General features: G+C 45.8%; 1 protein-coding gene across 4 annotated transcripts in view; it reads left to right on the forward strand.

The window, feature by feature from the left end:
• The window catches only part of EDA (ectodysplasin A), a 362,661-nt gene that overhangs the window by 346,333 nt on the left and 3,032 nt on the right, over nt 1–13,296 (forward strand). For all 4 annotated transcript variants that reach the window (XM_082446036.1, XM_082446037.1, XM_082446038.1 and 1 more), the window contains exons 3-6: nt 2,725–2,748; nt 8,227–8,406; nt 9,866–9,900; nt 10,826–10,877. In XM_082446036.1, coding sequence (XP_082302162.1) covers nt 2,725–2,748; nt 8,227–8,406; nt 9,866–9,900; nt 10,826–10,877 — 291 coding nt within the window. The remainder of the gene's footprint in view (nt 1–2,724; nt 2,749–8,226; nt 8,407–9,865; nt 9,901–10,825; nt 10,878–13,296) is intronic.

Genomic DNA, 13,296 nt, shown 5'->3' on the forward strand with positions numbered 1-13,296 from the left:
ACGAAAAATGAAATCATGAAAGAACTAGAAAAAAATATAAAGAGCTACCTATATAATGCTGGTGTATCCAAATTTAAAATGGTAATGTAGAAATGTAGTTATTGACATAGAAGAAAGTTATCAAACAACATTTTTATTTGATCCCACTTTGTAAAAATACATATTTATATGCATAGGAAATTTCTAGATATGCAGAAAATGTTAATAGTGGTTATTTGTGAGTAGTTTTTTTTAAGCTATTTTTTTCCTTTTTGCTCCCCTTTTCTATGTATGTAGGTGTGCATGCATTTAAGTATGTATAATGAGTAGGTATTTCTGGTATAAAATAATAAAAGTTAACACAATTTTTTTAACATCTTTATTGGAGTATAATTGCTTTACAATGGTGTGTTAGCTTCTTCTGTATAACAAAGTAAGTCAGCTATACGTATACATATATTCCTATATCCCCTCCCTCTTGCTTCTCCCTCCCACCCTCCCTATCCCACCCCTCTAGATGGTCACAAAGCACCGAGCTGATCTCCCTGTGCTATGTGGCTGCTTCCCACTAGCTATCTATTTTACATTTGGTAGTGTATATATGTCCATGCCACTCTCTCACTTCATCCCAGCTTACTCTTTCCCCTCCCTGTGTCCTCAAGTCCATTCTCTACGTCTGCGTCTTTATTCCTGTCCTGCCCCTAGGTTCTTCAGAACCTTTTTTTTTAAGATTCCATATATGCGTGTTAGCATACAGTATTTGTTTTCCTCTTTCTGACTTACTTCACTCTGTATGACAGACTCTAGGTCCATCCATCTCATAAAAGTTAACGAAAAATTTTTAACTTCCCTTTCCCTCTTTTCCCTTGTAGATATAGGTCAAACTTCCCTTGTAGATATAGGTCAGACTTCCTCCAGGAGTTTATTTTTCCTCAACTAGCCAGTATAATTCCTTAAGTCTCCCCCCTTTAGTACTTTCTTATTCAACTGTAAGTTCTCTGAGGAGAGTTGTGTTTCATTATTTACTGTGCCTTCCCTAGGTGTGCTCAATAAAGACTAGGTGTATGGTGATCGTCTGATTTCCTCAAAGCCTGATTTGAAGTCTGATGTAATAGTACTTACCCTTTAACCAGCTGAAATGGTCAGAAACTTGGCCAGGGCTAACACAATCTGTCTATGAGGCCAGTGGCTGCAATGGCTGTCATCTCACTGCTTTCCCAGGCTGAGGTGGCTGACTGGTTGGCTGGTAGCTGGTTGATGGGGTTAGGCCTTTCTGTGTAAATCCTTCCCCAAACAGCTTTCTGGTTCAAGGAGGTGGCCCTTCTCAGGCTGCCTCTTAGTCAGTAGTATCTGTGTAGCTGTGCTTCCTTGCCAGAACCTCTGTGTACATTCTCAGAAGCTCTCAATGTTGTTAAAAACATAAAAGATAGGCAGTAAAGAAAGAAGAACAAGAACTGAGAGGAGAGAAAGAGAGAAAAAATGAGGATAAAAGAATGGAGGATCCATGACCTTAAGTGCAGCAGGTTGCTTAACCCAACCATAAACATCCCCTGCGCATAATAATACCTACTGTTGCACGTGAAATTACTTTGCCAGGGAAGTCTACACTGACATTGGTTTTCGAGGGACCTGTGCAAGCTCTGATGGCCACGCTGGCAGCCCTCCAAGTTAGAGACTTTACTGACTTCTGATTGAAGTCTGCTCAGACAGAATCTTTGATAGAGCCTGCTTTTATAGGTAAAGATCATTCCAAGCTTGTTGCAAGAATAAAATGAGATGATAGATGGAAATAGATTTTTTAGTCTATAAAACAATATACAAATGCTGGTCTTTTTGTGAGCTCCTGAGGGCACTGACAGGGGTTTAATGTTGTCCAGTAGGGTCTTCATGGGAGTTTGGAACAGATTTTTAAATATGTGCACCTAAAGAAAATCAAATCCACCTACAGAATGAAGTGAATTGAGTCCCCAGTAGGGAAAAACATGCCTGCATGTCTGGGAGACACCTAAACTGTGTATGTCTGAGGAGTGATTGTTACCTAACTATATGAGAAAAGCCTTGGGTTTTCTGAGTGCCCTCAATTGATTAGAAATGTTTTCTTTAGAAGTAATTCCCCAGAAAATGCTTGTGATTTCATTGTCGATGAAACTGTTGACACTTCTTTTAAAGTGTCTGTTAACTTATGTTAAATTACAGTGGGAGTGCATGTGGCCCCCAAATGAATGTATTATGGTTGCACTGTTTTAATAACTAACAATTTGAATAACGATAAGGAAGTGACTAAAAAGTAAACTGCCGCTGCTCTGCTCCTTCCATGAAAATGACCCTTTTTTCCTTCCAGCTTCAACACATGAGACTTCACATCAGTTCCTGACCTGAATGCGTGACTCTTCAGTCTCAGGACTTGCATAATTAATGGAATGCCGTCCTAAGGTTGTTGAGTTCTGCATTTCTGGGCATTTCATCTTTATGGTGAAGTACCCATTCCCTCACTCCAAAGACTAATAAGCCTGAAAGACTTTTCTTCCTAGGGAAGAATCTTCCTTGTAACTTTATTGTTACAACAGTCAGAGACAGATTGGGGAGGTTTGATAGTTGGGTGATACCTTGCCAATAACCTGACCCTTGGCATGGGGCTCCCTCAAATTTGCAGTGTCTTGGGGATTCCTCCTGTGACTGTCTTGAAGAATAAACACTTTATGTTAATTTCCAGTGACTTAATTTTCCATTTTCTCTTTTTAACAGGTCCAGTTAAAAACAAGAAAAAGGGTAAGTCAAGCTCCTGATTTTGTAAAATTGCTGTCATGTCTTTTCTAAAATTAGAAAAGCGTTGTTTAATGGACAACGCTGGTTGTCCATTATTTTACTCAATCACGTGTGATCTTCTTGAGTATTGTAGCTTCCAAGGAATAAGAAATATATATCATTTTTCAGTGATGATCCATGAAAGATAGAATTGCTTCCTAGCAACATGTGAAAGTTGTTTTTGCTTTTCTTTCTTGCTCCCTCTTCCATACAATTCATTTTACATCTCTTTCCTTCATTCTTCCTTACTCTTTCCCCTGCCCTTCTCCTTTCTCCCCTTCTTCCCCTCCTTTATCAAATCAGTGGCCAGGTATGAATGAAGTCCTGAGACTGCTTGTAGGGACTAGGTATACTACCTCCTGAAAGATGTCAGTACCCTATTTTTTGGCCTAAAAGCTATCCCTCTCTTATTTCTCAGATAGTCAGGGAAGGTATTTCTTGCTCTGGGGTTTCAATATCATTTTCTCTGTGATGGAAAAACTCAGCTGTAGTAGTACCCTGATCATTTAGTCTTTTCCAAGAATCTCCTAGTTGAGTGGATCCATTGTGCCATTGTTGGGTCTGTAAGTCTCCAGTGTACTTGCAATGGGAATGGCCCACAAGTTTGTACGAGTGCTTGCCTGCTTGAAGAGGAGAACCCAAAGACAGAACAGGTTCCAAAAGACAGGACCAGGCAATGCGGTCCACTCCTTAGGACTAAAAGAACCAACCACGAAACCAGTTTTAAGTACCTATTTTTTTCTGCGTTCTGACCTGGGAGGAAACTAGAGTGAAATTCATGAGTTTTCATTAAAATGCTCTAAGCAAAATGATTCTGTCTGTTAACATTTCTGGAGCTTTACAGAGTAGATTATCAACCCCAGACTAGGCCCAAAAGACCGGCTTCAGCTGCCTCCTGCCACTTCTCTGAGTACTAGGGTACTCTGGTGGCTTGAGATGCCATGGCCCACATGGGAAATCTGTGTCCCTGTTGTAAAGAAGCTGAAGAATGGCCTGGCCCCTAAGGACCTGAGCTGAGCAAAATTGGGAAATAGCCAGAGAACTGGAGTCAGTGAGGAAACCTTTCTTTGTGGAGCCTGGGCATTCACCAAGCTATTCTGTCTTTTAAGAAAGTAAATGTGACTTTCTTTTTTTTTTATAAATTTATTTATTTATTTATTTATTTTTGGCTGTGTTGGGTCTTTGTTGCTGCGCACGGGCTTTCTCTAGTTGCAGAGAGCGAGGGCTACTCTTCGTTGCAGTGCACGGGTTTCTCATTGCGGTGGCTTCTCTTGTTGCGGAGCATGGGTTCTAGGCACGCGGGCTTCAGTAGTTGTGGCTTGCGGGATCTAGAGTGCAGGCTCAGTAGTTGTGGCACATGGGGCTTAGTTGCTCCGCGGCATGTGGAAACTTCCTGGACCAGGGTTCGAACCCGTGTCCCCTGCATTGGCAGGCGGATTCTTAAACACTGTGCCACAAGGGAAGCCCAAATTTGACTTTCAAATTCTTATTCTTATCACATCCCTTTAAGACAGAAATTTTAACAAACCTAGAAAGCTCCCCTGGCCTGGACAAGGACACCCTCTGCTCCTAACACAAGCCCAGGGATGACTTCCTTTCTTTCTTTCTTTTTTTTAATAAATTTATTTATTTATTTATTTATTTATTTTTGGCTGCATTGGGTCTTCGTTGCTGCATGCGGGCTTTCTCTAATTGCAGCGAGCAGGGGCTATTCTTCGTTGCAGTGCATGTACCTCTTATTGCTGTGGCTTCTCTTGTTGCAGAGCATGGGCTCTAAGCATGTGGGCTTGAGTAGTTGTAACACATGGGCTTCAGTAGTTGTGGCATGCAGGCTCAGTAGTTGTGGTGCACTGGCTTAGTTGCTCCGTAGCATGTGGGATCTTCCCGGACCAGGGATCGAACCTGTGTCCCTTGCATTGATTCTTAACCACTGCACCACCAGAGAAGTCCCCTTCCTTTCTTTCTTAATAGGTAGACTTGAGAGCACTTTCTAATGACAGCCACTAAGTTTTTCTTCCACTCACTCATTCACTAGACAGTGAATAAGCATCTTGTAATTGTCAGGAAGAGAGATACAGAGATGAAGAAAAATGGTTCCTACCCTCCAAAATCTCCCGGTATAGTTGGAATCACGGAAGCACACACAAATAACTGAAGTACAGTATTTTAAAAAGTGCAGTCATAGAAGCATGAGCTTCTCATGTTTGGTCCCACATCTCAGAGAAAACATTATCTAACCTAGACTTTGAAGGATGAGGAAAAAAAAGAAGGGGAAGAATATCCCAGCAAAGAAAACTACATACTGAAATCTCTCAGAGGCATGAAAGAACATGTCGTGTCTGGGGGAACAGCAAGTAGGCTAGTGATTTACCCAAATATAGGGCATGTGTGTGGTGGGGAGCAACACCCATTTGAAGTGTCATCCAAGGGCTGAGCACCGAGAGAACACACTTGCTGGTGGTAATGGAAGGCAGTTGTCTAGGCGAGAAGCTCTGAAATTACAAACTCAAGAGATCCCAATGCCTCTGGCAGTGACTCGAATCACTGCCCAGCACTGCTACCTTGTATGTGGGCCACTATTGGGAAGAGAATGCACATAGGCTTTAAACATTTGCCTTGGCTGAAAGTGATTTAGAAGCCATTTAATACTGATTTCCTTGGACACAGTGAATAGACACATGCCTGAAGAGGTAATTGAGTTGTTCATTTAATTTCCATCCTTTAATGGAATTTTCCCCTTCCCATAACTCTCTCTCTCCCCTTCTCTTGCTTTTAGTTCGTTCTTTCAACAATTTGAGCTTCACTAAAAGAACGTGTGTATTCTTGCATCTAAGACTACACAGGGTAACTTGATAAGTACAAAAGTCTCTGGGCTTTTGTATCGTGAGGTGCTCTGTTAAAGTAAGGAAATCCAGAGAAGGAAGACAGTCCTCTAAAGTCATCTTCTTGGTCCAGGGGCCATTTTGTACATGCTCTTCTGTGGGCCAACTTTCTGTAAGGATGCAAGGATGAGAAGCACAGTTACCTAAACCTGGTTGCAGAGGAGCAAAGAGGACCAGCTGCAGAACTAGATCCCAGCAGGAGCTTGTTCCCAGATGCCTTCTAGCATTTTCATAAGTGAACATTCTCTGTTTACACTGCAACCATTATTCACTTTCACTGCAGGAGTTTCTGGCTCTAATTCTTCCAAAATTACATTAAGAATCACAGGAGACTCACAATCTTGACACTAAAGTTCACACTCCCCACAGAAGCCCCTCTAGCTCAAAAATCACTGTTAGGCCTGGACATTCTGGGACAGAGGACAGCCTACTATGCACCATCCCCTGTGTCTGTGCCACTCAGAGAAGAGTGAGAGAGAAGCAGACTTTATAACCAGGCTAGGGAAGTTTCCTGACTGCCAGGGGTAAGTCAGTCCTCCTTATGAAACCTCAGTCTTGGGAGGAAACTTAGAGAAATCATCGAGGCCAAGCTCCTCGTTTTACTGATGGAGAAACTAAGGCTCAGGGAGAGGAAGGGATTTACCCAAAGTATACGTCCGTGGCAGAGCTGAGGCTTACAGCCTTATCTCCTGACTACAGATTCCCTGTTTTTTCCAGTACACTTGCCGGAATTGAAACTTGGGCGCTGAATAAGCCTGACTTGGAAGCTGCCCAAATCTGAAGGGAGATGGCTTTCCTGTTTGGCATCTTAAAATTAGCTAGATCTCGAAACTGGGCAGATTCAATCTTTTGCTGCTAAGTGCAGGGAAAACGCTAAGACTCCTGTCTCTCCGTGAGAGAGAAGCTCTATGGACCTTCCTTACTTTCCTCCCTGGGGAAGGGGCCCCGCAATGACCCTGTTGTTTCATTGCAAATGCAGATGTGGTTAGACATGGACAAGTGACCTCTTGAGTGGCATTACCATGGGGATTGGGTTTCTTGAGCACACGGCATTCTTCTTAAAAGGGGACCTGATAAATCAGAACAGGATTCTCCTCCCTGAGAGCCCAGGGAGCCAGGAGGCAGAGTCAGGAAGGAGGTATTTAAGTGAGACTTGACAGGGTTATATTTAAAAAGGAAGAACGTATCACAGGTGAAGACACCATGATGGAGTCTGCGGAAAGGCTCCCATTCCTGACACTTCCACAAGATTGTGAAAAAGCGGGGAAAGGAGGAAGCAGCCACCCACCTGTGACCACCTGCAGTGCTTGAATTGGACTGCACGGAGCAGAGGAGGTTAAACAGGAGGAACTGGAGGTTTTGGTTCAAAACCACAGTTATGACTCTGTTAACATAGCTACATTCTGGCGGGGATGTGGGAAGGACTGGAATATGGAATAAGAAGGCTGAGACTGCTCTGAAAGGATAGCGAGGAGGAAATGGGGAGGGATCTGGTGGCTTGATTAATAATACATTCAAGAATAGGGCCTCTGAGAAAAGACTTTGGGAAGCCAGATTATTTAGCCTATAAAAATAGAGGTTGATAGGTGACTTAATGTCTTTGAGCACTTGAGGGTTATTGTGTGCATGATGGCAGCTATTCTTCTCTATCTATACAAACAATAGAATAAGAGCTTAAACTGCCACAGGAGGGATTTCAGTTCAATATACAGAAGAACTTCCTAACAGTGAGGGGGTGATAAACATTGGAACATGTTACCAAGGGAGTGTGCAGAATTTCCTTTCCCAGAGATCTTTAAAAATAGGGTTTAGAGGGGTCAGCTGAGAAAGCAAAAACCTGCCTGCTGCTTCCTCCTCAGCTCAGCTCTCTGTGCTCTCCACTGCCCCTTCTTTCCTTATGTTGCTCGAGCCCTCTCTCTCTCTCTCTCTCTCTCTACCCACCTTCCCTCCCTCGCCCTCCTCTCCCCCACCTCTCATCTCCCAGACTCCTTCCAATCCCACATTCCCACCTCCATCCCAAGCCCAAGTCCCTGTACATCCCGACTCCTATAGGAAACCTTCCTGGAGCCGATATTCTTCCTAAGGTCAGGCCTGGACAGTAAACGTGAAAGCCACACTCTTCAACAACAGCCCAGTTCTCAATTCTAAAAAGTGACCCACAGGTCTAGCCACTTGACAATTCTGATCCTTTGGACTTAGCCGAACTGTAACCTCCTTTTTGAAGCCTTCCCTGACCTCTCCAGCATTTTGTCCCTACCACTAATGCAGCACTTCTACTATCGTGTGACTGTGTCTGTTTCCCCACTAGACTAAGCTCCTTGAGGGCCATTATATCTTCAAATCCAACCTGTAAATGATTATTCATGAAACAGGGTAGGGAGTGTGTGTGTGCATGTGTGTGTGTGTGTGTGTGTGTGTATCACGTATGATAAAAGTATCACCCTCTTTAAGAGCAGGAACTCCCAGAGGGCTGACTTTGTGTCATTAGAAGGCTGTGGAACTCCTGACAGTACATTCTCAGTCAATAACTACAAATGTAATACCTAATCTTGTCTTTCAGGAAAGAAAGCAGGACCTCCTGGGCCCAATGGCCCCCCAGGACCTCCAGGACCTCCAGGACCCCAAGGACCCCCGGGGATTCCAGGGATTCCTGGAATTCCAGGAACAACTGTTATGGGACCACCTGGCCCTCCAGGTCCTCCTGGTCCTCAAGGACCCCCTGGTCTCCAGGGACCTTCTGGTGAGTTCTTCCATCTCTCCACCCTCCTAGGCTCCTTAAAAGTTCTCTAATAGAGCAAGAGTGGGTGATCCCAAGAGCAGTTTCAAATGGTGGTGTGCAGTAAGAAATGCAGGTCTCCTAGTTCAGTAGAGAGCTGGGAATTGAACAAGCCCTGCTCTAACTTCTTGTTCATACCAGCTTGTCAAGGAAGAGACACCTGTTCTTGACCTGTCTCAGCCCTTCCATCATAAGCCCTCCCTGACTCTAGGCCTCCCTGTAAACTCATGAGCCAGAGACAGAGGCCCTAAGGATTCACCAGAGTTCCCACAGGGGATGGATTTGGTCTGCTCTGATTCCCAGCATTCAGCTTCACATACTGATGCTTCATTAGAAATAGGCTATGAGGAGGAATGCTGGGGACTGGACAGAATGACAAGCCCTAGAGCAGTCTCATGCCTTGAACTCTGAAATGTCTTTCCCACAGAGGTAGACAAGTAGTCACTGATGGTCAAGGAGCTGGCAACTTATGAATCACTCAGGCTGTGGAAGAAGCAGATACAGGCACCAAGACCAACTTGTTGAGGAACCAAGTGCTTTTTGCACTACATCCTTCCCCCGCCACATTGCCCATTTGAAGAGCATTTAATCTCTTTGCATCTTTCCCTTTGGGCCCAGAAGGGCATCCAAAAGATCCAGATCCAGATCCAAACCTGCCTAATTGAAGTTGACAGGAGTCAGACTATCTGGGCTTAGGTCAGTTGTTATTTCCTTCTCCTGTTCCCCTCTTGTATCTTGGGGCTTTACAGAAATGGAGTCTTTACAGCTGATTTCTCTGGGTCTTTACTGCCACAAGACTCAGATTCTTTGACTCATAGTTCAAACAGGGCTAATCAGTGTCACCGTGGCCCCGAGAGATGCAGTTAGGGGGTTTTTTTTCATCCAATCTTCCCACAAATATTAATTGAGCACTTTCTATGTGCAAGAGATATATTGATAAGTGGTCCCTGTTCTCGTGGAATTTATGTCCTACAAGAGGAGAGAGACAATTAAAGAAGCAAGATATTTACAAATGGCAATGCGCTCTATGAAGAAAATTAACAGAAAGGGAGCAAAGTGCTAAAGAAGCAAAGCACCATCGTCTCGGGGTCACGTGGTGGCAGGAAAACACTCTCCTCTGTCCCCATGGGTGCTCGGTGACACTTGCCTTAGACGAGCGTTGGTGAGAGGCTGGTTTCCCTGCTGGGTGCTGGGCCCACTGAAGATGCAGGTCGGGAGCAAGTAAGAGAAGGAAGGGGTGTCCTCTCCTACCCCAGTGCCCTGCATCGCACCCTGACTCTCCCTCCATTTCCGAGCCCTGGAAAATAACACTCAGACAGGGCTTCACTACAGGGAGCGAAAGCTCAGTGCCCCTGGCTGCCTAGGTGAGGAGAAAAGGAAGCAGAAAGAGCACGCCCTCTGACTGGCCTGTCCTATTTTGCAGGTGCTGCTGATAAAGCTGGAACTCGAGAAAACCAGGTTGGCTGGGAATTGCTCTCTTGCTGGAGAGGAGGGAAGACCACAGGCTAGAGCCACCCTTGAGTTTGCTCCCTATTAAACTGGCTGAGGCTTTATCTTGTGAGGAGACCCTGGAGCTTCTGAGCTTCTTCATTCACAGCCTCCTCCCATCTCTATGAATAGAAAGCTTTGCCCCAGGGCCTGCCTTTAGCAAGGGAACTGAGTCTCCTCGTGGCCATCTTTCTCCATTCCCCAGGAGACAGAGGGTCACCATAGCCAAACTCAATAATCAGCTTCCAGTCAGGCCTATTCACCTGGGCCTCCGCCTCCCCAGCCACCCCAGCCACCTTGTCGGCACTCAGACCACCTGACATCAGCAGCTTAGAAGTTTAAGAGTATGTCCTTGAAAATCAGCCAACCAGCTCTGGGTCAAGCCCAGCCTAGACTTCTGCCTTCATGGCCTGAAGGGCTTCTCCCTAGTCTCTGAGCTTCCTGATGCGTCTCTACTGGCAGGTTCCGCCACCTCGCCTTGCCTCATCTCAGCCTCCCTCACTACAGCTGTTTGGTCACAGCGATCAATCTACGCAGCTGCACGGTGCTGGAAGGCTTGCAGGGCATTTTATATTCGTCACCTCAGTTGATCTTCAGACATCCCTGTGAGAGAGGTCAGACAGAGATTCTCATGATCCCCGTTTCACAGTTAGGGAAATGAGGCTCAGAGGCATTACATTTGGCTGAGGTCACACAGCTATGAAGTGGCAGAGCTACAAAATCATATTACCCTCTAGTAGAAATGTGGCCACTCGCATCCCAAGAAAGGGGAGAGGGATCAGAACTGGGATACAAATGAAGACTAGAAACCAGAGGTGGAATCCTGGCAACTGGTGGCTGAGCAAGCATCCATTTCTCACAGTGACTACTCTCTCTGTCCTTCTCATCCTCCCAGCCAGCCGTGGTGCATCTGCAGGGCCAAGGGTCAGCAATCCAAGTCAAAAATGGTAAGAGTCCAAGTAGGTTCTCTCCCTAAGGAGAGTTTCTCCTCCCCTTACCTCCAGCCTTCAAATAGTCACCCAGCCTTGTTCCTCCCAGGCCCCTGAGGTACCCTTGACATTAGGGGCCATTCTCTACTCCATTTTGCCCTCTGCTGGCTGTCCTGAGTAATTGCTTGCCCTAAGGTTACTACAAATTGCATTTAGAATCGCTGATGAGGAAGCTGAAAGGGACTTGAGACATTGTCTAAACCAGGGATTCTTGGGAGGTGGAGGCTGAATCAGAGTCACCCTTGGGGATATGTGTAGTTTTATCACCATTTTCACAATACAAATTAGAGAAAGTAGAACGACATAAAATCGAATCTTCTTGTCTGATGGGTCTACACAGAAAATGGGTGGAGGAGGCATTTCTCTCAGGGAAGTGGGGGGCATGTTAGACTCTCCAGGGAGTATGAGATGCTAGTGTCTATAAAAAAGGGAGATGGATTTCAGGAGGTTAGAAATCCTAATTTAGTGTAATCCCTGCATTTAAAAGGTGGGGAAACAGAGTGCCAGACAAATTGGACAACACCATATGAAATCTACTGCCTTATATCTGTATGGTACTTTAGAGTTTTCAACATACTTTCTTTGTCTTTGATTTGATTTGATCCTCACGACAAAGGTAGGCATTAGCTCCTTTTTACAGAGACAGAAACTGAAGCTCAGAGAGGTTAATTAACTGGCCCAAGATTTCCGTTAAGTGTAGGAGCTGGGATTCAAAACCACATCTGTCTGACTCTCTCCACCGCACTGTGCCACTTCAGAGATGTGTGTGTATACTGCACTGAATGATTAGCTTCATTTTCTTCCTCAACGAGACATGAACGTTCATTAAAGAACAGCGCTTTGAAATAATGTCCAGTCCCCAAGGGTGCACAAAGCCTAAAATGCATGAACCCCCAGGAGCCTCGGGAAGCAGCAAGCCAGCCAAGATGCCAGACGCTTACTGGGAGGGGCTGTGAGTACAGAAACAGTAAATGAAGGTTCAGAAACCTGCTGCATGGGGACAGCTTCTAAGAGCCCAGTCAGTCCTGAACTGGCTGTGCTCTACTTCCTTAATGATCGGGCTTGGCTACATCCTGGAGTGCCACCAGGATGCCTGACTCAATCACCTCAGAAATATAAGTAGGAACAGAACGGCACCAAAACCTAAGCAGTCCTGCTGGGACCAAGTACCTTGGGCCCCAGGGCCCTGGGTGGGCCTTGATCACCATTTGTCCAGGGAGGGGTGAGACAGGCAGGAAATAGATTTGTTTGGGTGTCTCGATGGGTGGCCTCAGTGTTTATGCCAGAAGCTACTGATTTTGCTCCCACCACATAACAAGACTGGTTCCAACCCCTCTGGGCCAATCCCCAGTAGTAGTCTATCCTGATCTTTAGTTCCAACAGAAGCAAGAGTGAGAGCATCAGGGCTTCCCTGGTGGCTCAGTGGTAAAAAATCCACCTGCCAATGCAGGGGACACGGGTTCGAGCCCTGGTCCGGGAAGATCCCACATGCTGTGGAGCAACTAAGCCCGTGCACCACAATTACTGAGCCTGTGCGCCTAGAGCCCGTGCTCTGCAACAAGAGAAGCCACCGCAATGAGAAGCCCGCGCACTGCAACACAAGAAAGAGTAGCCCCCACTCGCCGCAACTAGAGAAAGGTCGCGCGCAGCAACAAAGCCAAAAATAAATAAATTAAATAAATTAAAAATTTAAAAAAAGAGTGAGGGCATCAGGGGTAGGAAGATACCATGCAGAGCGGTCCTCCGTGAGGGGCAGAGCCAGGGCATCTCCTCCAAACTCCTATCCCATCTGCTTATCACCTTAAGGGAAGATGGGCACCTTTTCCAGAAGGCCAGTTTCCTCACACCTCAGAAAGGCAGACCTCCTGAGACTAGCCAAGGATGGACTTTCAAAACATATTTTCTTGAATTAAGAATGGATGGTTTTGAGGCGAAAAGGCTCCCTAGGCCTGGACTCCCTCCTCTTGAGGTGGGAAGGAACATCCCCCTTGCTGCAAGATGGAAAGGGAAGCTTTTCCTCCTCCCTCACATGCCAGCCTCCACCGTCCAGCCAAGGTGGAGTGACTGACCCTCTGCCCCATATGGGGTATTACTGAGAGACATGCTTTGCTGGGGTGCCTCAGTGCCCAGACACCCTCTCCATCCCTTTGGCTGGTTCTAGTGCTGCGTTGCGGTCTATCCCTCACTCTCATAAGGATCCCTCTCCCCTACAGGGCTTTATTACTGGTGGTCACTTGCTCCGGCTGCCATGAAGTCTGACTCACACCTGATCCCTAAGGTTCTCCGGGTAGACAGTTCCTCGGGCTGAGTGGTTTCCTGGAGGCCCAGGGAGGCTTTCCAGAAAGGAGTGGGTGTGGAGGTACTATAAAAAGGAATC

This window comes from Balaenoptera physalus, assembly GCF_965194825.1.
Source record: "Balaenoptera physalus genome assembly, chromosome: X".
NCBI lineage: Eukaryota > Metazoa > Chordata > Mammalia > Artiodactyla > Balaenopteridae > Balaenoptera > Balaenoptera physalus.